This window comes from Sceloporus undulatus, chromosome 8 (assembly GCF_019175285.1).
Source record: "Sceloporus undulatus isolate JIND9_A2432 ecotype Alabama chromosome 8, SceUnd_v1.1, whole genome shotgun sequence".
In the NCBI taxonomy this organism is placed as follows: domain Eukaryota; kingdom Metazoa; phylum Chordata; class Lepidosauria; order Squamata; family Phrynosomatidae; genus Sceloporus; species Sceloporus undulatus.
The window spans coordinates 8,790,866-8,817,349 of record NC_056529.1 but is presented as its reverse complement, the minus strand read 5'-3'; the positions used below and the strand labels follow the sequence as shown (position 1 = coordinate 8,817,349).

The 26,484-nt window shown below is 38.8% G+C and overlaps 2 protein-coding genes across 2 annotated transcripts; one reads left to right on the top strand and one right to left on the bottom strand.

Annotated features, from left to right (window-relative positions):
• Positions 1-529: 529 nt before the first annotated feature.
• On the bottom strand, positions 530-7,646 carry CA7 (carbonic anhydrase 7). Its single transcript, XM_042437770.1, has 7 exons — positions 7,607-7,646; positions 6,392-6,589; positions 5,289-5,407; positions 3,115-3,210; positions 2,154-2,216; positions 1,683-1,838; positions 530-1,414 (listed from the first exon to the last, which is right to left on the bottom strand). Exons 1-7 carry the CDS (start codon positions 7,644-7,646, stop codon positions 1,292-1,294), a joined length of 795 nt encoding a protein of 264 aa, XP_042293704.1. The 3' UTR covers positions 530-1,291.
• Positions 7,647-9,702: 2,056 nt separating this feature from the next.
• NAE1 (NEDD8 activating enzyme E1 subunit 1) lies at positions 9,703-24,655 on the top strand. The gene is made up of 20 exons (XM_042438325.1): positions 9,703-9,822; positions 10,782-10,885; positions 10,981-11,041; positions 11,682-11,712; positions 12,616-12,687; positions 13,524-13,603; positions 14,291-14,400; positions 14,859-14,968; positions 15,739-15,801; positions 17,385-17,448; positions 17,894-17,985; positions 18,082-18,141; positions 18,231-18,364; positions 19,096-19,171; positions 19,865-19,904; positions 20,686-20,772; positions 22,190-22,282; positions 23,189-23,303; positions 23,399-23,448; positions 24,135-24,655. Exons 1-20 carry the CDS (start codon positions 9,746-9,748, stop codon positions 24,242-24,244), a joined length of 1,629 nt encoding a protein of 542 aa, XP_042294259.1. The 5' UTR covers positions 9,703-9,745; the 3' UTR covers positions 24,245-24,655.
• Positions 24,656-26,484: the final 1,829 nt, after the last annotated feature.

The following is a 26,484-nucleotide window of genomic DNA, read 5'->3' as shown; positions in this document are numbered from 1 at the left end:
AGCTGATTTGAGACAAGGCCAGCGAGAGCGAGTCAAAATTCATTCACCTCAGAGACAGGTTAATTCCCCCCCTAATTACCCAATATCTTTAATTTCCCAAAGTGGCCCATTCAGATATTGCACTTTTAAATCAAATTTGCAGATGACACCAAATTAGGAGGAGTAGCTATAGGACAGGATCAAAACCCCAAATGACCTAAATAGGTTAGAAAGCTGGACTAAAACTGACAAAATGAATTTCAACAGGGAGAAATGTAAAGGTACTATACTTGGGGAGAAAAAAATTTGAAATACACAAAGGATGGGGAACACCTGGCTTGAAAACAGTGTATGTGGAAGGGATCTAGGAGTTCTAGTAGACCACAAGTTGAACATGGGTCAACAGTGCGATGCAGCAACTAAAAACGCCATTGCAATTCTAGGCTGCATGAACAGAAGTACAGCAAGTGCCTAGTTAGAGCTCTTTGGCAGAGAAATCCAAGTACTTGATGAAACAACACATCCCAGAAGTCTGTAAATTGAAGCCAGGACCATTAAATCATAGTGCTATACAGTAATTGTGGTGTGGATAAACCCTTATTTATTGCTAAATAAATATGCTAAAGACCAGGGAAACCATGTAATTTTATGTGTTTTAACTCACACAGATTTGTTTCAAGACCAATATTTATCCTCCTCCCTTCCAGGGTTTCATGTTTATATCAGGCTAAACATACTGCTATAAGAAACTGTACAGGAACTAGAATCATGTTGCTACTACCAGACACTACTTTGCAGGTGCCACATGCTTTCTGAGCATTTAACTTACGCCAGCACATTTCCACATCATATTCTTAAACCTTGAGGGATCAAAACCTGCCCAGCTCCAGCTAACCTAAGTCCCTTTTCTCATCTTAATGATACTTCATCAATATTTCTTTATTTTATTTAAAGGTTTGCACCTCACTCTTCAAACATATTCATAAGGTGGCTTAAACATGTCACACCCAACATTTCTCTTAAGGGCAAAATAAGAAATAATGTTTCCTAAGGGACGTGGCCAAAAAATAAGGATCATCCCATTATATATAGGAGCGATTGGAGCACATGAACATGCAGATGAAACCTGAAGTTCTTAGGATGTCACTTGAAGAAGCCTAAATGCTTCGGATGTCCCTCACGTCTTTCCTCCACTTTCTAAATTCTTCATACACCAGCTTTGTATTTGCAGCTGTGAGAGTATCTGCAGTTATCTGGATATTCTGAGGTTCACTTTTCAGGCTCTCCGCTCTTCCCTGCCCACCACTTTTCCTTAAGTTTTGAATGATGCACGGACAACTCGTCCCTTAAGAGGCTGAGGTGGACGGAAATTATTCACCATCTGGATCCTTTCGTCTTCCTCGGTGGTAAACAGCAAAGTTCGGAACTTCTCCATCTGTGAAACAGTATTATCCAAGTGAAATTCAAGTGCAATGGTAAAATTATTTAGACTGCAGGGGCAGTCATATTCTGGGTAAAGTTCAGAATAAAATGGGACACTGGCTTCCAGAGCATGCCACCCTCCTGAGATCTAGAAGCTAAGGATACCTTGGAAGTCTTAGTTGTAATTTCTGTTTAAATAATAATATTCCCTCCCTATAGGACTGGAAGAGTAGATGTCATCATTACAAAAGAATATACCTTCTTATTCCCATGAGATTTACCTGCTTGTCAGAAATCTGGATAGCTTCTTTCAACACAATCCATGTCACACTTTCATTGAGGGGAGGTGTTGTCAATGACCCAGGATAAGTCCAATAATCTAGGCAACGGGGCAGGAGGCTGCTTGGTTTGAAGCACTTGAACTGTGCTTTGGTTCCCTAAGAAAAGCAATTAGCATAAACTAGAGTTATATACATAAAATAAAATTGCTTTTTACAGAACTTTCTAAGAGCTACAAAAATCAAACCAAGAATCATTCTTCTTCCAGAGCCCACAGTTAAAAGGTTGGAGGGGGTTGATCAAAGTAGTTTTAATAGTTTTAATATCAATTTGTCCACTGGGCAGCAGTATTTCCTCAAATAATAGTGCTAACAGCTGTAATACTTATGGCCATCAGGAGGTAGCAGTCTGGCAGTTTATACACAGTCAGTTCATAAATACTTCCCTACTCTGCATTTTTATTGAAAACTTACCTTAAATTTAACCATGTACAAGGCATCTGTTAATCTGTTCATACCAGCATGTTCTTCTCCAATCTAAATGTTTAAATGACAATGTTGAATAGGGATGTTTTATTTCAAAACAGTAACAGTTAAAATAGATCAGTCTACCACAAACCGATGCTCTCCAGATCTGTTAACTAAACCCGAGTTGACTGTATTCCCAAGTATTCTCCACTTGGGAGTAGTTCCAGACCTGTCACTCCAAATGATGGCCCAGATACATTTGATGGTGAGAGTGTTTACTGTCTGCTTCAGCTGTTATGCCAGGTGTACCCTTTCCTTGAATTAGAAGATTTAAAGATAGTACACACTAGTACTCTCAAGGCTGAACATCAGTAATAAGCTGTACATTCGGCTACCTTTGTATCAAATTCAGAAAATTCAGTTAGTTCAAAACATGGCAGTCAGATTAGTTTCTGGCACTTCTATCAGTGATTGTGTTACATCACTATTAAAATTGGATTTTGTCCTGGGCTCAGTGCTATTCAACATCTTTATCAATGACTTGGATGAAGGAACAGAGGCCATGCTTGTCAAATCTGTAGATGACACCAAATTAGGAGAGGTAGCTAATACCCCAGAGGAAAGGATCAAAATTCAAAATGACCTTAATAGTTTAGAAAGCTAGGCCAAAACTAACAAAATGAACTTCAACAGGGAGAAATATAAGATACTGCACTTAGGTAGAAAAAATGAAATCCATAGATATAGGATGGGAGACACCTGGCTTAAGGAGATTTATACGTGTGAAAGGGATCTAGGAGTCCTAGTAGACCACAAGTTGAACATGAGTCAACAGTGTGCTGCAGCAGCTAAAAAGATCAATGCTATTTTAGGCTGCATCAGTTTTCAGTAACTATAACTATATGTGGTTAGGACCGCTGTATATTCATCCATTCAACTATAATGAAGCTGATCTTATGGCTCTTACCTCTAAGAAAATACCAACCACTGCTAAGCCGTCTGGGGCTGCCACTGCCTCTCCGAATGACATATATTTCTTGGCATTCCAGTGAACTAAATGGAGCTGTGGAGGAGAGCCATGCATCATTATTTATGAGTAGTAAATGACAGGGTCTTGTACTCTATTTGACTAATGGTGCTGAGACCACATCAATGCACCACTGTTGCTCAGGGTACAAAGTTGCCAAAATTTCTGGGAAAAGTCATTCAAGCCAACATATTCAAAATTAGGCATTACTTTATGGGCCAGCGTATTTTATGGGTCAGCCAACAAAGATCCAAAACAGGGAAGAAATTCCAGTTTACAACTGCTCTGAAGATTCTTACGAGAAATCATTTTTCAGTGCTATCAGTTCACTATGTAGCTTTGTACCTTAAAATATGGCTACATAAGGACTGATATTTAGGAAAATGAGCTTTCTATAATGAAAGCTTATTCTCCCAAGTGCCATTCTTATATAGACAAAGCAAGGCCATGCATTATTAGCATTATCAGAACTCTTTTTTTGGAAGTGTGGAAAAAATTAGGAAGAGGATCTCAAAAACAGTGTATGTGATGCTGGCTGACTGGTAGCCCTTCCAACAGAAACCTATTCTCTGCGCGCTCACAGAGGAATGGAAAAGGGCAATGCTGGTTGTCTACAAGCCTGAAAAGGAACACGCCATATACCAACAAACTCTCTACCTTCCCCTGTTGTGTTGAGAGCCATATGTCCCTGTCCATCCATCCTGGGGATATCGTGATTCAATCACTGTTTTTGTCACACTAAAATTAAAGCTATCAACCAGTCTGGAATCGCATTATTGATTCCTGGAAAAGGGCATCCTGCCTTTTGTTACTTAACAAGTTAGCCTAGTGATGGTGAACCTTTTACAGACAGAGTGCCCAAACTGCAACCCAGACCACACTTATTTATTGCAAAGTGTCACATCCCTCTGGCTTTCTAGTAAGAAACTCTGGCAAACTTTGTGCTAGGGTGACAGCATGTGTGCCCACAGATAGGGCTCTGAGTGCCACCTCTGGCACACATGCCATAGATTCGCCATCACTGAGTTAGCCTAATGCTTGGGGCTAGTTTTTAGGTATAAGTATGGACCTTAGAAACCTAGGACCCTGTCACGTGGGGTTAAAGGAGCAGCTCACCTTTCCTGAATTGAGTGCTAATTCGGGAGGCAGTAGGTTCCTATCACATATAAATTGCCACCAAATTGCAGCCCGAGGGAGTTTGTTCCACTGTCGAACAGCCCTTACTGTCAGGAATTTCTTCCTAATGTTGAGGTGGAATCTCTTTTCCTGTAGCTTGCATCCATTGCTCCGGGTCCTAGTCTCTGGAGCAGCAGAAAACAAGCTTGCTCCCTCCTCAATATGACATCCCTTCAAATATTTAAACAGGGCTATCATATCACTTCTTAACCTTCTCTTCTCCAGACTAAACATCCCCAGCTCCTTAAGTCGTTCCTCATAGGGCATGATTTCCAGACCCTTCACCATTTTAGTCGTCCTCATTTGGACACGCTCTAGTATCTCAATGTCCTTTTTGAATTGTGGTGCCCAGAACTGGTCACAGTATTCCAGGTGGGGCTTGACCAGAGCAGAATAGAGTGGCACTATTGCTTCTCTTGATCTAGACCTGTGATGACGAACCGATTGGAACGCATGCCAGAGGTGGCACTCAGAGCCCTCTCTGTGGGCACATATGCTGTCGCCCTGGCACAGAGTTTGCCAGAGTTTCTTACTAGAAAGCCAGAGGGACGTGGCACTTTGCAATAAATAAGTGGGGTCTGGGTTGCAGTTTGGGCACTCAGTCTGTAAAAGGTTCACCATCACTGATCTAGACACTATACTTCTATTGATGCAGCCATATCTGTTGGCTTACAGTTCCCAGCAGCCACAGTCAATGAAGGGCTGGGTGTGAGTAGTATTATAATCTGAGAAACCTACAAAGATTGGCTTGGCAAAAGATATTAATAAGTGGTTTTTAATGATGCCCCAAACCAAGTTCACATTGCACATGAAACTGTGATTGTGTGAATCTTGAGGAAATTAATTAATTTGGCTACATGGTGGGATTGTAATGTAAGCACACAGTATTTTTTTTAAATATTTATAAGTTTATAAGATGTCTAAGATTCATAACTCACTTCACAAGGAAACGATTTGCCAGCAATAGTATGCTCTGATCCAGAATTATGGCTTGAGCCCCAGTGAAAATGGAGTTGTTTCAGCCTGTAAGGATCTTCCAGTGGGCCCCCACTGACAACTGCATTAAAATGTAAAGGAGAAAGTGACAAGGTTGCCATAAAACTGACTTCAGTTAGACATCCTTTGATCTGCTATGAAAGCAGTGGTGCACTGGTTGGAAAGACAGGGCTGGACTACAAGTCTAGGACTCCACTGATCAGAATGAGTAGGAGGACTTGCAAGTGATCTACAATATGGAACAAGATAGAATATTGGAAATAAATAAAGGTAGCACGGCTGACTTACCTCACCTTGAAGTAAAGGACATAATACTCATTGCCACTTAAAACTGGGAACGGGCATTAGACCATTCAATTCAAAGTCTCTATTGACCTAATTTGGCCAGTGACTGAAAGTGCCTTTCCTAAATGTTAGAGAGATGGATTCCCTGTAGTCTCTTCACAACTGCAACTGAACTGAACTCACTACTGGCCTTCACAAGTTCAGTTTTAGGTGGATCTAATAGCTGCAACTTAACACTACACTTGATAGTGCTCTAGCGGTATCCCACGTGGTCCCATATACGTTCCTTGCCTGTCACCAGAGACTCAGTTGCTTTGTAACAATAGTATTTAAGGCATACATCTGAGGAGGTAGACTGAAGTCTATGAAAGCTCGTGCTGCCAATTTCTTTCTCTCAGTCTCAAATGATCTGTTATAATTAGTCTGTACTTTACCCCCCACACTTCTTCTGGTGTTCTTCCTCTCATTTTTTGTATTAGGAACTCTGTACCCAGTACAAACTTTGAAAGAAGGAAAGATGGAATAGCTACCTTTTGATAGAGAGGACTATGCGTTATCTATCTAGAAGCACCCCAATTATTTGTATATTGGTGAGGAAAGGCAGATTGATAATGGATCCACAAGACTGCTGTGGAACTTGGTCCCAGGATATGACAATAGAAAGGAGATGGTTCCTCCATTGCTCCCAAGCAGAAAGTGTTAAGCAGTGAGATAAGATGACTACTAGTTTAGAAGACTGGATGTCTCATCTCCCACTTACCTGTTTTATCATCAACATCCTTGAAGCCCACCGTGACCGAATATCCGTTGTTGGTGATGTCAAGAGATGAGCACAATTGATAGGAAAAACCAAGGGGCTTTAGGCAGGGGTCATAAATAGCTTGCGTGGGAATAATATCAATGGGGGACTGGTGATTGCCTTGGGCAATGGGATAGGACTTGTGCCACTCTGAAGGGCCTTTGGGGAGAGAAAAAGAAGAAAAAGAAGAGGAAATGTTAACTTATTCATGGTAAGATTGCATTGTGTTTGGTCTTGCTGAAATGAGTCCTTTACAATCAGATCCACATTTGAATAGCAAAAAGGAAACACATCTAAGAATTTGTAATAGATTAAAGACAAAATTTTAGAACACTTAAAGAACACGCATTAGCTCTTGACTAGACCTTGGAGCGGAATACTCAGCCTCCCCAAATACTGGGCCATTTTAGCAGTTTGGAGGATCTATCATCCCTTGCTGTCTTTGCATGCAACCCATTTGAGTGTGCCACTTGATCACAGGAGCCTTTCTTAACAAGGGAGCATCACCAGGGCTCTCCTTTCCCCTCTCCCTCTTCATTGCTGGGTGCTCATATTCCCTCCAGGGCTTCCTTCCCATACAAGGCTACCCCATTTTCCATTGAATATTGGAGGATGTTTCATTAGCACCAGCATAAACATCTGCTTACTGATTATTTGAATATTGGCAGTGGCGGCTGGTGTTTTATGTATCAACGCGGCAATGAATTCATTGTGGATTTTAGTCAAACCTGTTTTGGGAGTAGAGTTCAGACCCTTGAATAGTTCATGTAAGGTCCAGACTAAAATCCAGAATTCACTGTCTCACAGAGAAAGAGGACACCAGGGGTCCCTGGCCATGCAGAAAGCCCTTACAAGGGACCCAAGTCATGAACAAAACTCATATTCGCTAACTTTGTGCTTTCAAATGACAAAATGAACTTGGAAGCACATCCTGCAAAGATCTGAAACGCAACTAGCTCATCCTTTGACTGAGCATGGCAGAAAGGCAGTGAAAATTGTGCTTCTTTCTAGCAATAATTTAAGAACTGTGTATTGTTTAGTCACTTATGTCTGTTGCCAATAATAATGAATGTACTATTGGTGTCTGCAAGTATAACAAAAATACCCTGAACACCAAAGAAAAGAAGGTGGAGGAAGATTCACAGCAGAAGAAGGAGGGTGTGTAACATAGCCTACCGTCTTTCTCCCCATATCCCCAGCAGTTATGACCAGTCATTATCCAGGTTGCTTCCTTCTGCTTTTCTGCCAGTTCTCTCAATGCAAGGCTCTGGCTTACCTGCCTTTATAATAACTCACCTGTGGGACAGCTTCAGTTTCTTAAAGAGGCAGCAGCAGCAGCAATTCTTCCTCCTATGTTCCCACTATTCTGTAGAACCAGAAGTGTTTAAAAGCATGCGCCAGAAAAGGTGACAATGCCTTTTATGAAAGCTGAACAGCACCCACAATATCTTTGGCCATCAATAAGCAACGACCGCAGGTGACTCTCATGTCAGTAGGGCAATGGATTCTGCTCTGGGCTTGAACTTTTAAGGAACTATCCAAAGTGCTGAGCTCTCCTCCCAAAACAAGTCCAGCACCTTGGGTAGTTCTTTTAAAGTTTAGTGTAAAACCCAGAGCAAATTTGCACCTCACTGACTTGGAAACCACCAACCTCTGCTGTCAGGCACTCTGAATATCTTGAAGACATGTGGTTTCACCTAAGGTCCAAAACACACTGCAGATCCAGTTTGAGAGCACTTTAACTGCCCTGGCTCAATGCTAAAGAATAATGTGAACTGTAGTTTTGTGAGACATTTTAGCCTTTTCTGTCAGAGAGCTCTGGTGCCACAATAAACTACAATTCCCCAGATTCCCAAGCACTGAGCCAGGGTGGTTAAAGTGGTCTCAAACTGGATTATTTCTAGAGTGCGTTTTGGACCTATGAGAGTAATTGATGCACCCATGCACATTTCAGTTATTTTGGCACAGTTGGTCTGGCCAATGCGCTCTCTGAAGTTTGCCTCTGCAAATCCAGTATTGCTGTCATGCAGATCCTGGTCTTTTCAATGCAGTGCGTGCAGAACCTTTTCATTCTTTCTTTAGTTCTTTCTTTCTTTAGCTTCCATTACATAGTAGCACTGTTACTATAATTTCCATTCATTTCAGTGACTCTTGAATAGGATAATTTCCAATGCATTGTACTAAACGCTCTGTGCTCAAGAATTCTCTCCACTCACATTTCTGAAATAGTATCTTTTCCTTGTACAGAGTTTCATCTGTTAGGTTACTCTGGAATTACTAATACACTCAGAGCAACAGAAAACAGTGCTTGCTTGGAATACACACTAGAAAGGAATGAGTAATCCATCTATTTCAGGTTGTTTACCAGCAATCGTAGATAAAACATCATCCTGAAAATGGAAGAGATCAGATTCAGTTTAGCTGTATGTGTTTTCATTCTTTTTTCATTTAAATAAAACAAAACAAGTTTAATACAATTTTACTTGGAAGAAAGGGCTGATATTCAGTGATGCTTTTCTCCTTCTTAAACAATATTTACTGCCCAATGGGAATGCATTTTTAAAAATAATAACCTTCAGTAATGAAGGTGTAACTCGGGGCAAAACAAGACTGGCAAGAAACGCTGGCATTGGGGTGGAGTAGGGGCATGGTGGTTGCATGATGCACGGCCCAAAGCTGACGTCGCACCACCTGCCCAGCCGCATAGTATGTGGCGTCACGCCGTTTCTTTGCCACAGTGTTTAGATGCGCTGCGCCAAAGAAACATGGAAGGCAGAGAACAATCGATTCCTCAAGAAGTCTCCATGTTTTTGCATCAGGAACATTTTGGTGATGTATCAACGAAGACGCCTATGATCTCCCTGGAATGAGACATATTGGACAGCAAAAGAGGAGTCCCTGTTGAGATGCAAATGGACTTTAGCTTTCCTGGACTTTGAAAATGATTGCTAGGAGGAAAAAGAGTCTGCCTGCACAAATGATATACCACCATAACACCTTTTACCAAGGACTGAAACAACATGCAGGCATCTGACTAACATCTCCAATTGGTTTTGGTTTGTAACGTCTTGCCTGATGAAGAAGAAGCCCATGGAGCTTCGAAAGCTTGCAACAGGGATATTGTGCATTTCAATTATCCAATAAAGGTACCACTGATGGGTTTTTGTTCGTACAGTACTGTATTTGTTCAATGGCCAACACAGCGCCGCCTATTCCGCCGCCGTCCTGCAGGGGGCAAGCGCGGACCGCGCCTGCGCAGACGGCTTCTCCTCCTGGAGCCTGGGCTGCTTCACAGAGAGAAAGGAGGCGAACAAAATGGCGGCTGCAGCAGCATCAGCGAATGCGAAGCCTCAGCTGAGCCTCAAGGAGCAGCGCTACGACCGGCAGCTGCGGTGGGTCTGGAGGGCTTGGGGAGAAGGGCAGCTCCTGCAATCCTTCCTGTCCCAGGCTCCATGCTTCTGGGGCTGTTTAGAATGGCTGCATCTACACTGGGGAAATAACCCGCTCCGCTCTGGGCCCCACAACAAACTCCAACTCCCAGAATTCCATAGTAAAGAGCCACACAAAGAGTTAAAGCGCTGCCAAACCGGGTTATTTCCCCAGTGTAGATGCAGCCAGATACTTCCTTTGCATTGTAGAGGTGCACACTGCAGAAATAATCCAGTTTTGAGACTGCTTTGACTGCCCTGGCTCAGTGCTAGGGAATCCTGGGAATTGTAGTTCATTGTGGCACCAAAGCTCTCAGACAGAGAATGCTAAATGTGACACAAAACTACAGTTCCCAGAGTTCCTTAGCCTTGAGCCAAGGCAGTTAAAGCGGTCTGAAGCTGGGTTATTTCCGCAGTGTGGCTTGGACCATTCTTGAGGATGCTCGGCAATCATAGCTGCCTTGGGCTGCGTCCGCACTGCAGGAATAACCCAGTTTGAGACCGCTGTAACTGCCATGGCTCAGTGCCGTGGAATTCTGGGAAGCGCAGTTTGTTACGGCAGAGCTCTGGTGCCACAGCAAAAGACCCTTATATAAAATGGAAAAATCAAGGTTTGCTATTTGGAATTTATACTTTCTGGGGATATTTTCAAGCCGCAGATGCTTGAATTCCTGGATAAAAAATCAATATAATAACATTTAGCCCAGTGCTCTTTTCAAGATTGGCCTCCTTCCCTCGACAAACCTCTATTTGCTTCAGTTCTGTTTTAAGGCATTCAGCTAGAAACACTTCCATACCCAACAAATGAGGGAATATTTAACAGACATGTTCCGAAGTGTCCATCAGTAATACGTCAGTTTCATGTGCTTTCTCTCCCCAAAAGCTGAAATATAATCCTTAATGTTTGTGCTTTTGTGTTGCAGGTTATGGGGTGACCATGGACAAGAAGCTTTAGAGTCTGCTCATGTCTGTGTGATAAACGCAACCGCCACAGGAACAGAGATCCTTAAAAACTTGGTTCTGCCAGGTATAAATAGTAACTGAAAAGCTAGCCTTTTTTTCTTTTTGGGGGAGCAAGACTTGTCATTTAGTGTAAGCAGCCTCTTTGTCTTTGTCTTTCAGGTGTGGGGTCATTTACAATAGTAGATGGGAGTCAAGTCAGTGGTGAAGATGTTGGAAATAGGTACTGTATTTTCAGCAAACGTTTGGTAGAAGGTTCATCGTTGTGAAAATGATGAACTATGGAGAGAGAGAAGACAGAGTAAAATTAGAAATGAGGAAGGAAGGCAAGCCTTGGCTGGTTTTCTGATCCACTGTATAAATTCATATTATAAGCAACAAAACACGGTTAGCAGACCATGGTTTGTCATGATATCTGAGCATACACTCTGCTTTGTTGTTTGTAATCTCACATAATAGTTTGAGGAACGTTAAAACAATGGAGTCTTCTGGTGCTTTAAAGGCTAACAAGTGTTATTTGGCATAAGCTTTCATGGACTGCAGTCCACTTCACTCGGACGTTAGTCTTTTTAATGTACCACAAGAATCTTTGTTGTTTTTGTTTCTATAGATTAGCATGACTACCCACTTTGGGGAAATTTTGGGTTAAGGCGATATTTACATTTTATTTGAAGAGCCAAAAACATTGATTTCAAACAAGACTTCTAAATTTTGAAAGTTTTGTGATAGGAAGGTTGGTTTTGTTTTGGGTTTTGGGGGTGGAGTGTTTTCACGAAGTGTATTTCATAAGGTAGTGTGCTTAACTTCAAAAATATTGTGTCGGACAAAATCTCTAAAGGAATGTTTCCCTTTTCTGCTTTTAGTTTTTTTCTGCAAAGAAGCAACATTGGCCAGGTATGGCAATTTTATATGTGATTTGTTTGAATAAGTGATGCATAGATTTTTAGGTGGTTTATAAGATTCACCTGATGAAATAAGTACTCCTTTCTTTTTCATAATAAAGAGATATGTTTGGAACTGAGATTAGTAGGGTAGTTATTCTCTCTCTCTCTCACACACACACACAGACACACAAATACACATACCCAGTAAGAAGTAAACCTCATTAAGTGGCACTTGCTCCCAGAAAATGTCTCTGGCAGTGCTTCTTAAGTTGTTTGATATGAGGGAATGGCAGTATTATTGGGTCAGGCACTGGTACTGCATTTCTGCCCATTGGACAGAAACTCTCCATGGCCCTGCATCTAATGATTTGTGGACTGGCACTGATTTATGGCCCACCACTTTAAATAGTATTGTTGGATTGCATCCAAAATTCCATGTGCTTCTGTAATGTTGACACTTCTGTAATGTTGTTTTAATACAAATAAGCAAGCTGCAATTTATTTTAGAAGCAAGCAAACTCTTACAGATCCATACAAATGTTTAGAAGAGGGGTATTCTAAATTGAGTTCACTAAAAATTCAGATTTCTTCACCGTTCTTAAAGCCAACAGGACAATGGTATTGGTGTCTTACTCAAAGTATAACTGTCTAGATTCACCCCTTCTCATAATGCTAGTGCCTACCTGGAAGTAGCATGTACCCTTGTCTCCAGATCATTTCCGAGCAATAGCACAGAGTGTCTTATACGTCTGGGCTCTTTGCATTTATCCTTGAACCTTCTGTGACGTCAGCAGAAGTCCACTAATGTATTGTAGAGCCTCAGGCATGTTACACAGATGAACAGAATTTAACTCAGCTAAACATGCATAGGAGTTACATTAATCTAATTGATTTGATTTTTATTTTCATACAGAATCGTGCTCAGTGTGCCACAGAACTGTTAGAAGAACTGAATAATGAGGTGTCAGGAAATTTTGTTGAAGAGGTTTGTATCAACTGTGTTTGTACACCTAAGTGTGTATTTTGTAAAAAAAAATACAAAAGAGTAGGTTGCATGTCCTTACTTTAGTAGTGACATACGAGTAGAGCACTGCAAGTATTTTTATTTGAGCAGGTTGATTTGCAGCATCTTTCCCTTCTAGCACACACTGCCCTGTGCCAATATTGCATCATGCCAAAGAATGGGCTTGTGTCTACAGGTCTTGTCCTCTTCAGCAGCACTGCTTGTTAATGTATAAATTGATACTGTGGGACAGTATGAAAGTAGGCTGGCCTTACCGAATACAGCTTTCAAGGGACAGGGCAGTGTTTATGGCTGTAAATGCCATCATCACAGTTTACTGTAGAGTGAATTAGGCACTAATTTAGCTGATAAATCAGATGCAGTCTTTGTTCAAGAATCTCTAACCACACCTTCGAGGTGGCTTATGTCAGTTTTTAGAAGAGAAACAACATATGTGATCAAAAGATTGCATTGAGATTATTCATGTATGTACATAATAAAAGCATACAGTACTTGCAATTCATGATGAATTATAACCAGAAATATGAACAATTTTAATTTTGAATTCTGTATTTTAGTCTTACATTTTTATATGTTTCCATATTTTATATTAACTATTAATATGTTAGCTTGCCTACACATGTTTGAACTGTTTATTATCAGCTTTTCTGCTCTTTAACCTTTTAATTTTAACTTTGTAAGCCTCCTTGAGTCCCATATTGGGGAAAAAGCAGAATATAAATAAATAACAAAAAAATTAAAACCAATTGTGGTTGTGCTTAATAATCTGATCTGTATGTCTTTTGTGTCTTCTCAAGAATCCAGATAAACTTCTAGACAATGATCCCTCATTTTTCTGTCGGTTTAATGTAGTGATTGCCACTCAACTTCCAGAGAGGTATGTGAGAATCCAGTTTTATTATTTTAATCTAAAACATATTTTATGTTAAGATGTATTCTGTTCAAATGAGATTTATTCCACAACAGTTTGTATATTGCTTTATAAACTTAAGAACTAATGTGTTGGATTTCTGTGTATATACGTTATATATATATCAGAACTCCTCTAACTGCCAATTTGTTTCCAGGCAAAGAACAAAGTGTTGGTTATTACTTTTAAGGCCCTGCATGGTTTGGGTCCCAAGGTACCTACAGGATCACCTTCCCTAGTACAATCCACCCTGTACACTCTGGTCCTCTGAGAAATGTTTGCCCCAGCTCTAGACTGGTAACGATTTGCCCCAGATCTAGACTGGCTGCCGCAAGACTGTGGAATGACCTGCCAGAAGAGATACACATGGGCTGGAATCCTGTTGCTTAGTTGCAACTAGAGTAGACTTATTTAATCACTTGCTGACTGGTGAATCAGCATATTAGCAAATCCAGTTGATTCTATAGGAAGACTCTTGTCAAGAGTTAACAATATAATTTAGGCCATCTTTCATGCTGAAGTATTGAATTACAATAGAAAGTCAATCCAGTTTTTATAGAATCCTTATATATGGTAGTACTGCATAAGCATTTGCAGAATAGTGTCATCTGTTCATTGTGCTTTATATTTAACAGCGTTTCTTACACTTTTCAGTACATTACTCCGGCTTGCTGAAGTTCTCTGGAATTACAACATTCCACTGCTAGTTTGTAGGACTTACGGATTAATAGGATATATGAGAATTATTATTAAAGAACATTCAGGTAAAAAAAATCTTCAGTATTAAAAGTTCGATTTTGGTTAAGATTTAAGTTGCTTGTATGAATGGCATTTTTAGTTCTATGTTACTGATTTTAATGAGACATGCTGCGTGTATTTAATAGTGATTGTTCATATCAAAAGAAATGAGTGTGGTCTATTTAGCACTGAATAAAATAGCCAGCTTGATAGTTTGTAGAATAAACTGTATAATTCAGTTCCAAACTGTATTTCTGATTTAAGTTTCAGATTTTCATTCTGTGCCATTTCCCCATGGTTTTATAATGTATGTTGTTACTTCAGGTGATTATATTAAATTAATAGCCATGCAGTAGTGTGTTTTCAAACTCTACACTGCATGGCTATTTAAATTAATCTGACGTGATACAGCACATCAGATGTGATGTTTGAGGTCATCTTGACATTTTGTTTCTAATTAAATTTTTGTGTAACATTTCAATAGTTGTAGAATCTCACCCAGATAATGTACTGGATGACTTGAGACTTGACAATCCATTTCCAGAATTGAGGGAGCACATTGAATCTTATGATTTGGATCATATGGAAAAAAAGGTTGGTATGAACTTGTCATTCTGTTTAGCAATGGACATATAAGCTTTAGAGATAATTCTAGAACTGGGCCCTAATACAATTGCTAATTCCTATTGGAGTATACCTCTTGACTCAGTAGGATTTGCATAAGTGTCAGTTTACCATTTAGTAGGATTTACTACTCCAGATCAGATTAGCAATTAGGTTTAAGGTCTAGATTATACACTGCAACCACTGTCTTTTAAAAAAAAGGATAAAGAGTGAAAAGTGGCATACTTAAATTTTGTATGCATTTACCTACTATATAGTGAAACCTATTTATTGCATGGAATAATTTAACAAGTCTACTATGGAAAACTGATAAGGCCTGTTTGATCTAGGAAAAAAAATTCTTGAGCATGCATTTTGAACAAACTCCTTTAGCACAGGGTTGCCTTCTCCACATACTTCTAATACAAAGCCAAAGCAACCAGCTCAAGGAAGATTGAGTAACTCACACATGACAACCATGTTTTCATTCTCAGAAACTGTCAACCTCTAACATGATTTGCAGAGTCACATGTAAGCTCTTAAAAATGAGAAAGTTGTGTAAGTTCTTTGGATCTGTCACTCAGAGCAAAACAATTATGCTGCAAATATCTTAATGGGAGCATTGTTGAAGGCAATTCTGTTTGCTTATCTGTTTTTGTTGACTTCTGAATTTGTGTGGTGAATTTAGCTCATACAGCAGCACAAGCTTCACAGCTTCAGATTTTTCTTTTGCTATAGTTGCTTTAATTTTGCATTTGCAGGAGCACAGCCATATCCCATGGATTGTGATTGTTTCCAAGTATCTAGAAAAATGGTACAATGAGGTATGTAGATACGTGGCAGAAATCTTACACATGTTTGCAGTGCTTTGTGTTGAAGAACAGTTGGGATTATGCCTGCACCTGAAGAGGCTTTTATGTGCTATTTCCAATATATGTTTTAGAACAGGATTTGTAATCTTGTTCATAATTGGGCTGTTGAAATTCCATTTAGGTAGTGAAACTCTGCATAGGGTTATAGTTTATTGGCTTCTGCCTGAAGTTAGCCAGATACTTGTATTTCAGATAGGTGTAGTCCCAACCCAGTTAAGCATAGAAGGAATGCAGCATGTAGAGCTCAGTTAGATCTCGTATAACATTGTTTTCCTGTTCTTTGTCCCCTCCAATTTGAGCATGCAAGCTCATATCCAAGCACTATAAAGAAGCATTGCATTGGAATAGAAGGGCTATGTATATCGTATTCAGACCTCGTTGGGTAGATTAGCAAACAAGACGGGGTCAAACAGACTGATGGTCTGGAGGAGCCACTGGCCACTCCAGCCCCGATCGAGCCCTAAGTGGCCCAGGACCACAGTGACCACACGGCTCTCTCTCAGACCTGCACTTTTTGGCCCATCTGTTTTGGGCCAAGGAAACCAGTGCTTTATCAAGGACTCCTCTATATGTGAATGCTCAATCATATTTAACTATGGTGCCTTTATACTGTGATCTTCTTAAAACATAAGATTCTGCCTCAGCTTTAGCTTGCTATTAGTGGTAGGTTTTATGTAAAACTCTAAAAAATATTGAAAGCCGTCTTTTTTGAAGGGGCAGAGGTGAGGTAAGTATATACTTTTTCACTTCAATAAAAAAATATTGGCTGATATCCAGTTCAGTAGTTGCAAGACTAAACTGGACTTACAAAGGCATAATTTTTGAGATTTACTTATCTAGTCATTGATGACTGAATACAACCCCAAAATGGTCTTTTTCAGCCAACTCAAGGATTTTCAAGGGGCTGTAGATTGGGGCACTGGGAAATGCCGCAATGCTCTGATGGTCAAAGGGTGCATTGAGGGAATCAGTTGTAGCAGGACCCTGAGTGGTCTATCCAGCTGTCTGTTTTCAGCATATCATGTGACTGGGAGAGTGCTGCAGATATCATTTCTCAGTATCCTAATCTACAGTACCTCTGAAACTATTTGGCTGGAGAACTTCCTTGCTGAAAAGATAGGCTTTTGCAGGGGTGGGAATCAGCCGCCCTCCTGATGTTGTTAGATTGCAACTTGCATCAGCCATAGCCTGCTGATAGATAGTGGAATTCTGAGAGTTGTAGTTCATTAATATTTGGAGGGCCATGTGATTCCCACCCATGGTTTGTTGTGTAACTTGATGGGGCAGCTTCTTTTTCTGGTTTGGACCTTCCCAGCAGCTCAGAAAAGGAAGCACTAGCATCCATGTATTTTAGCTCAGTATGCGAACACATCAAATATACTAGGTAGTTTGTTCTCATCATTTTGACACGGTCAGAGGAAGCCTTAAACATTTTGGTTTCTGGTATGTGAACACAGAAGTATGCTCTTAGGATACTCTGTTTTCTAACTAGTCTGTAATGACTGAATGTATGCTCTTTCCCTCCCCCAATTTAGAACAGTGGTCAGATACCTAAGAACTACAAAGAAAAGGAAGCCTTCCGAGAGATGATTAGGCAAGGTAATACCAAATGAGAACTTTTGTTAGTGTACCAAATGCAGCCTGCATGCATGTCAGAACATGTCAAAGATGTGTATCAAAGTCAACAAAATGTATGTATGTTTTTATGTGTAGTAAGTAGCATAAATTGATAACGGAACACACCAAAAAAATTCAAAAATAAAATCAACGTTATAAAATATAGCAAAGCCTTTGATTGTATTAATAATGAAAAACTAGATTGCTCTTAAAGAAATGTATGTGCTACCACATTTGATTGTCCTGAGGTGTAACCTGTACTTAGGACAGAGGCTACTGTTAGAACAGAATACATTCAGGCAACAAAGTAGTATGCCAGAAATCCATTAACATCTGAGCATATGTTACCATTAATTATAAGGAGGTTTTAAAAAAGTGATGGATTTTAGAGTCCTGTTCCTTCAGTTAATAATGTGTTTCTAACTAGGAATCTTAAAGAATGAAAGTGGAGGGCTGGAAGATGAAGAAAACTTTGAAGAAGCAATTAAAAATGTGAACACAGCTGTGATGGTTACTAAGGTAATGCATGGTCCCTTCACAAATATTCTTAAGTGCATAAAACTGAATCCTTCATTGGAAATGTTGGTGAAGTGAATATGTTTGTTTTCCCTATAGATACCAGGTTGTATTGAAGAAATTTTCAATGACGATCGTTGTAATAATCTTTCACAGCAGGTAATAAATACAAATAGCTTGAATTGGTGTCCCATGTTCTGCTTCTCTGAATAGAAAAAAGTCAGTGTAAAACATTTGTTCGCTCTTAGACTCCACCCTTTTGGATTTTGACTCGAGCTGTAAAGGAATTTGTGGCTAAAGAAGGTCAAGGAAATTTACCAGTGAGGGGCACAATTCCAGATATGATAGCAGATTCTGGTAAATTTATCAAATTGCAAAATATGTAAGTATTTTTACTGTTGAGCTTTATATTAGATTAATGTTGAACAGATCTTTTTTCTTATGATTTCTAGCCAATTGTTATAATTTAACCAAGCACATTACTATGTAAATTAGTTGTAAAGTCCTCATATACTTGTAGTGCGTTTTCAGTATATTGCCCACCCTTTCCTGGGTCCGTGAAAGTATGCATAGGATTCCATCTACTACTTAGCCTTAAAGGCTATTGATTCTTCAATCTGTGTTCACATTGGTGATAGTATATATTTAAACAGAAGACTGTTTAGACCATTTTCAGTGGTTTTGATCTAAATATTATCAGAAAGGTTCCAATAGTATAAAGACGAATGTTGCTGGGGGAAGGATCCCCAGCAGTCTGGGAGATAGCCCAAGTTTCTGAAGAGGAAACTAGGACTGATCCCTTCTGCTGGAATCCAGTTCCCTCCATGTGCAGAAGAGCCCTTTGGCTAAGAAAGCAGCAAATCTGTTCAGCTGAACAGCAATTTATCATCTTGCTACTTAATATTCAGAGATCCTTAAATGTGTATAAAAATCACAAGTATAGTAGGTGTCATGTAAATAAAAATGTTGATACTGGTAACTATTAGGAAGCCAATGCAGTTACTGATTTTTCCTTTCATTGAACATCTTAATTCATTTGACACTGCTAATTTATGTCAGGAGAGTAAATATAGATCCATACTTAAGTTTTATTTTTTTACTTTTTAAAAAAAGATATCGCGACAAAGCCAAGAAAGATGCTGAAGCTGTGGGCAATTATGCTGCCAAGCTACTGCAGTCAGTGGGCAAGGTGAGATATAAAATTGTGTTTAACTATCAAATAAGTGTCTTCACATATCAATTTTTCAAACTGTGTCCTCTTTTCCAAAACCAAATTTAATCTTATCTTCTCTAAATCTTGCTCTTCATTGGTAGTATAATAACCACATTTTATATCCCATCCTTTCACTTGTTCATTTTCTGTTTCTGTTCTTAACATTTTATACATTTTTGAACAAAGTTGAATTTATTATTCTGAATCCATCAGTTCAAAAACATGAAGATTTTTATCCATCTTAAATCGCATAACAAATTGTGCGAAAACCAATGAAATGTAAATCTTTCTGCTTCCAGTTCCTTTCTAGATTTCATTCTGCATTGCCTTTTCTCCAAATTATTAGTCACCCATTTTTCATTTTAAAATTTTAAAAATTTTAAAAAATCTTTCTTTTAAATATGCTTCATGAAGTGAACCCAAGGAGACAACAATAGTTCCTCCATATTTGCTGCATTCTTGATCTTGCAGCACCTCTGTGGAAGTAGACTGAAGACTACGAAAGCTCATGCTACCATATTCTTTCAGTTAGACTCAAAGGTGCTACAAGATCCTTTAGCATACTGATTTTTGGACTAACATAGCTATTTCTTTGGATTAGAAAACAATCGCTCCAGAAAACTGACATGTTAATTTACAACAACAACAAAACCCTTTTGCATTTTATAGGCACCAGAATTCATTTCTCAGAAAGAATTGAAACTGCTTTGTAAGTATTAATTGTTCTTCTTTACTTTGTAGCAAAAATATTAATAAACTTAACAGTAGGCTTGTGGTATCTGCTGGGTTTTTGGTTCTAGGAGCTCCCATAAATATCAAAATCCATTGATGCACAAGTCCTGTTATACACAGTGGCATTGTAAAATTACATAAAATGGCAAGCTCAGGGTTTGTCTTTGAGTATTGAAAAAAAAATCCAAGCCATGCATGGATGAATTAGTTGAAGCAGAAGGCCAATAATAATAATAATAATAATAATTTATTTTTATCCCACCATTTCCCCAAAACTGGAACTCAAGGCAAATTACAAATATAATTTACTAAATATTCAAGATGATTCATATATTTTATAGGGGCTACTTTCAGAAGGATCTTCCTAGAGTATATAATGGTTCTGAGTGAAAATTGATGCCTTTCTGTCGTAAATACAGAGCTGCCAGTTGAATGAATCAAATGAATAAGAAGATCGCCCTTGAAGCATTATTGTGCAGAGCATTAGGGCAGGGTTGCTTTCTCTCTTCCTGGATAATGTTTTGAAACAATAAACTTAATTGATTTTAAAGTAAGTTGATGAGTGTAGTTTATTTTAATAGTGTGAGTAGATTCTAAATTTTGTAAAGTGTCTAGAAAAATATATACAGTACTGAATTTTATTAAATGCCAGGTTTATGTTTGTTAAAATAATTTGGTCAAAACAAATAGTTTTGTTTTTTAAAATGCTGCATTAAATACTGTTTTTCCCCTCCTCCCCAATTATACTTTCTTTCTAGGTAGTAATTCAGCATTTCTTCGAGTAGTGCGGTGTAGATCTCTTTCTGAAGAGTATGGAGCGAATACTGCAAACAAAGATGAGATAGGTAAGAAGCTCACAATTATCTGTGTACTGAGTACAATTTCATTTGGAGGCTATGAGGTAAAAATAGGAGATAGCTAGGCCTGTAAGTAAGGAGTCATGCTTCTGCTGACAGGAGTTCAGCATGACACACTATTGTGATTTTTGTAAAGTGTACGGAAAAATATTAGGCTCACTTGACGCATTAGTTTTTTCCAGGTATTGTGGGCTCTTGATATCTGGAGTACCCACAGATCTGAGCAACCACAGATTGAAATGGAGAAACATTTTTTAACAAACTGACCTGCAATCGACCACAACCAGTCCAAGAAACAGTACTAGGGCAGTAGTGGAGGCTGCGGTGGCAAGGCCTGGAAACCAAGCGCACGTTCTTTGGCTGCAGCAGTTATGCATTCTTTTAAAAGGCAGAAGCTGTGGCTGGCATGTTCCTAGCAGGAAGCAGGAAGAATTTGCACCTGGTACTTGGGGCTTACTGCCACTGCCTCCCACCCTTGGCTGATGGAAGTCAATCCCACCACAAAGCCTCAGACAGATTTTTAACCCTTGATTTCAATTTCTGACTGAGATTTCATGGTGGGAAGGTGGGAAAGGGACAGAGGGGTTTAAATAGTGGCTGAGGCTTCATGGTGAGATTGACTTTCATCAGGCAGGGGCAGGGAGGCGATAGTAGTAAGCCCTGAGTGTCAGATATACATAGTTGTTGCTGGGAGCACGTCACCTGCAGCTTCTACCTTTTGAAAGAGAGAGCAGAACAGCCACAGCTGAAAAATGCATGCCTGGTGCCCAGGTCTCTTCCTGCTGTGTGATCTCTTCTTAGCCCCACAAAAAGCCATGTCACATTACAAAAGTAAGCGGAGATGGAGCGTCAGAGATGAGGCTTTCTGCTTATCTCTCCGCATGCGCTTAAAGCACTTCTGGGTTGTAAAAGCATGCCTTTCGTTGTGCTGGGAAAATCCATTTGGTAAAAGGCATGCTTTTGCAACCATTTCCTTCTGGAAGGAGAATGGAAGTGCTTTCAAGGCATGCAGAGAGGTAAGCAGAAAGCCACTTCTCTGCTACTCCATTTCAGCTTACTTTTGTAATGTGGTAAGGCTCTTAGTTAGTGGAGAAATGGCTGGATCTCCTGTAATTATTTCTGAACAATAAAATAGAATACTATGTTGGATTCTAGAGCCTAATTTTCAATTTTACCCAATGGTGATAAATTCAAAAGTCTTTACTGGAGATTGAACATGGTTTTGCTGTATATAGGTTACTATAGATTGGGAAATGTAGAAAGGTATTGAGCTCAGTTACTGAACCTATTATATTATATTATTTATTATACAGTATGATATTATAAATGAATAAATACTCTTCAGTGAGCATGATCTCTAGATGATAAGCAAATAATAAATTGCTGGTATTTTTTTCCTTTAAAGTTTCTCATATGGATAATCCAGATAGCGAGATGGTGCTGTACTTAATGTTACGAGCTGTGGATAGATTTTTTAAACACCATGGTAGATACCCAGGTAACTTTGTTTTTAATATTGTCCAGTTTAATAATATAAACAAAATACTGTTGATTTTTCTTAGTCCTTGGTATACTAGATGTAGTGACCAGCCATTATTATTAAGATTATTATTTCCGTCTCCATCTTAAAATTTATACTGCACCTTTTTTCCTTAAAAGTGAGATGCAATGAAGCTTACAATAATAAAGTTAAAAACCTATGAAAGATCAACAATAAAATAGAATTCATCAAAATTCAAAATCTACAAAAGAACAATACCTTTAGTTTTTTGTGGATTTTTCGGGCTAGGTGGAACAGTTTATTCCTGACGTTTTGCCAGCATCTGTGGTTGGCATCTTCTGAGAATGATGGCATGGAAGTGAGTGGGGTATATGTATACTGTTTGACCTTTGGTTGAGAGGAAGTGATTTAGATGTTAATTTGTGTGTTGGTCTCTTGTTGAATGGCAAGGCCTAGAGTGTCTGTTCAATTATTGACCCATTGTCTGCTGGGAAACCTCCCTGACCCTGGCTGGTTTTCAGTTGCACCTGCTTCTTTGTAAAACTCAAAGTGTCCACTTTGTTGAGAGTGCAGACTGCAACCCCAGAAATTTCTGGTAATAGCCCTGGAGATGGCCATTTGGTGACAAGGCCAAAACATGTTGGGCTTTTTGAAGATAATAAAGTTGTTGGACCATCAACAGCACGTGGGACCTCATTTCCTTTTATCCTTATATAATATGTAATATATATAGTAAATTTTTAAAAATCACAAAGAAAAGCAGGGTATGCAATGTTACTTGCAGAGTTTAAACAATAAAATTAATCAAGTCTGCAATAGTAGAGCTCTTGTCCATTATGCAAAAAAAGTTAAATTAAATTGCAACAAAATAGTATTTCTCTATTTGACTTAAAATATTTTTAGGTGTTTATAACTACCAAGTGGAGGACGATATTGGAAAACTTAAATCGTGCCTCAATAGTTTTCTTCAGGAATATGGATTGCCTGTAACTGTGAAGGATGATTATGTTCATGAATTGTAAGTGTTACATACATTAAAAAACAACCAAACTGTTTTCCTGGAGATTGACATAATATAATAAACATTACTGTTGGGATTTTGTTTTTTCATAGCTGTCGTTATGGAGCTGCTGAGCCACATACTATTGCAGCATTTTTGGGAGGTAAGATTAGTATCATAAACTAGCTGGTTAATCACATGTGAAAATGTCAATGTCTTTTTAAGCTAGTAGGATTTTGACCATTGGTATAGACATAATGCTGTTCTCTTAACTGTTATGTATGCAGTTGGAATACATGCTATTTAAAATCAGAGGCATGAGACACCATTTAATGCATTTGATTTTGCTATGAATAAAAACAAATTACCCAGTTTAAAATCTAAAATATTTCCAGTATATATACATAATTCAGGTAAAAAGTGTAATAATTTGTACTCCTGAGTTCTGTGTATTTAGATTAGAGCTTCTATACAGTATTCATATCACTGAGGGACATCAGCTTTATTTAGGCACACTCCCCAAATTGGACAACTATTTAAATATTCCACATTATTTAACCTGTTCATAAGTGACCTAAAGGAGTATTGGCTTGACCCCAATGGGCACCTTCCTAGACTTGGTTTACAATAAGGTTGTGGTGTGTTGTAGTGTTAAAATTTGCACTGGGTGAACAGCTAACCTGAAATATCACAATATGAAGCACAAGCATGAAGTACCAGACATGTCATTGATAACTTAAAACTAGAGTACAGCTAATTGTCTTATTTTTTTAAACGAACCTTCATTATAATAAAACAGATAAACTATGCAGAGTTGCATTAACCATTAATGTCATTACTGTTTTACAGGAGCTGCTGCTCAGGAAGTTGTGAAAATCATTACAAAACAATTTGTCATTTTTAATAACACCTACATTTACAATGGCATGTCACAGACCTCCGCAACATTCAAACTGTAGGCTGAACAGAATGGACTGTTAAAACTGTTACTGCTTTTGGTTTGCATTTTGTTCTGTACAATATTGCTGGAGAAGTATTTAATGTCACTTTTGCATTGTATATTTTCAACATCAAAACGTGTTTCAAATTGTAATAAATTGACCTTGCATTTTAACAACAGATACTGACCCATGAAAGATTGCATATTTTTAAAAGTATGAGTACCTTAATTGTTATCATTGATTCATTGTATGATTTCTTATGATTGTAGAAATCTTCATATGATTTTAGGGAGAAAAAAATAGAAAAAGCACTTCTATTCTGTACTGTTAGGAGCAGGATTAAGGTTCTTACATAGATCATTAGCTTGCTCATATGATTCTGAAGAGTATTTCTGAACATTTGTGTTAAATAAACACTAACCAAATGTACAGCAAGAAGTATGTTGTATTGCGTTCAATATAAATTCCTGTAAGGTGTTTTCGTAGATCCAGACTTGAGCCTTCAAACAGGATTGCTATTTGCAAGACTGGATTTTACTTGCTTATGGAAGTATATGTGATTTTCAATTATTCCTTCTCCCTATCAGCTCTCCCTTTTGTTCCAGAATATCCCCAAAGCCTAGCAAATAGTTTTTCAGACAACATGGTGGGAAGGGTGAATTGCCAGTGTTTGTCATTATCCCCCTTTCTTTCAGTGTGAGAAGAAATTTACGAAGTGGAAGAATGAAATGAACACACAGTAATACACATGCATCTTTGGATATGTGTAGCTGCTGCTGTAGCAGCAGTCACCAAAGCTGCAGTTTATGCAGTCTTTCCTCTCCTTCCTTTTTAAATCTCTTTTCCTTTGCTTTAGTAATTATTTCATCCTAAATTAATTTTTTTTTGTAATTTCTTCTCCATCTTCTCAGCCAGTCTATCTTGAGCTCTTTCTACGACACTGAGCATGGTTCCCCTTCTGAAAGACTGCCTATTGCTTTATTTCTCATCCCGGTTTTAAAGATACGTACAATAAGTGATATTGAAATAAAAATTTTATTGAACTCAATTTCCCACTAAAGTAAGTTAGGGACGAAACAGACTGGCATAAAAAGCCAGCTTCCAGGGGTCTTGGGTGTGTGGTATACAGATGACGCATGCCACAAGATGCCCAGAAGCCAGCTTTAGGCAGGGGAGTCGCCTACATGTAAGCTGGCTTTGAGCGCACTGGCAGCACAGTGTTTATACACCGCATGCGACTGGAGCACCTTAAAGCTGGCTTCCTGTCATGGTGGGGCAGAAAAAACGGCTTTTTGCTAGCGCAAAAAAGGAGTGGCTATTTTCCACTCCTTTTTTGGCTGGCAAAAAGGTGGATTGGGGTTGTGGAGTACAGTTTCTGCGACCCCAATCCGGCATTGTTGGGACGGTCTGTTTTACCCCATAGTTGGCTAACCATTTTCAAAGTAAGAAAATCCCACATTCTGTTTCCTGTCTAAAAAGCGACTTAAAATAATTGTTCTTTAAGTGGAAAATTAGTGGTATGTCTGTATGCCAGTCAAACATTTTATGACCCATGACATGATTTGTGAAGTATGGAATGTGGCTGCCTGGGATTTTTTCTGACTTTCATCTGTTTAAAAATGTCTTGGTCCACCTGTCTTTCCAGCTCAAGCAGATTTCTGTTTATTTGAGTGTGAAAACTTGGGGCCAGTTGGTTCAGGCTTTAGTGCTTGTGCTACAAGAATAATAATAAGGAGCCAGCCGCAGGTGGGCTTGGTGTGTGCCAGAAAACATTTTCTTCCTTGGAACCAGAAATAATTAATTTTAATGTTTTAATCATTGTTTTATTGGATTTAGATCTGCCTTTCTCAAAAATGGGATCCAGATTAGATTTGTAATGCGAGATTCAGTTAACATCCTGCAGAAATGCAGTATATTTTGAGGTGCAAAACCACTTACTCAATAATATCCAGTTTGAGACCACATAATAACTGCTGCTGGTTCAGTGAGGGATGTGAGGTGATGATGATGATGATGATTGATGATTCCAGGGATTTATATCCACATTCAAGTTAAAAATGATCAATGTACCAAGCTTAAAACATCAGGTAAAAAGAACAGAATTAAAACAGTAAAAACACCATTATTTCAAGAAATTTAGCCTCGTCGTGGGAGAGAGCTGCTGCCACAATAAACCAAATCCCAAGATTCCCTCAGCATTGAGCCAGGGCATTTAAATCAGTCCTCAAACTGGATTATTTCTGCGTGTATTTGGGCGA

Coding starts and splice junctions, on each gene's coding strand:
- NAE1 (XM_042438325.1), top strand. CDS start 9,746: ATGGCGGCTGCAGCAGCATCAGCGAATGCGAAGCCTCAGCTGAGCCTC. Junction 18,142..18,230: donor GTAATAATCTTTCACAGCAG/GTAATAAATACA, acceptor GTTCGCTCTTAG/ACTCCACCCTTTTGGATTTT. Junction 19,172..19,864: donor TACTGCAGTCAGTGGGCAAG/GTGAGATATAAA, acceptor TGCATTTTATAG/GCACCAGAATTCATTTCTCA.
- CA7 (XM_042437770.1), bottom strand. CDS start 7,646: ATGACTGGTCATAACTGCTGGGGATATGGGGAGAAAGACG. Junction 3,211..5,288: donor GCAAATCGTTTCCTTGTGAA/GTGAGTTATGAA, acceptor TCTCCTCCACAG/CTCCATTTAGTTCACTGGAA. Junction 2,217..3,114: donor TGGTTGGTATTTTCTTAGAG/GTAAGAGCCATA, acceptor TTAAACATTTAG/ATTGGAGAAGAACATGCTGG.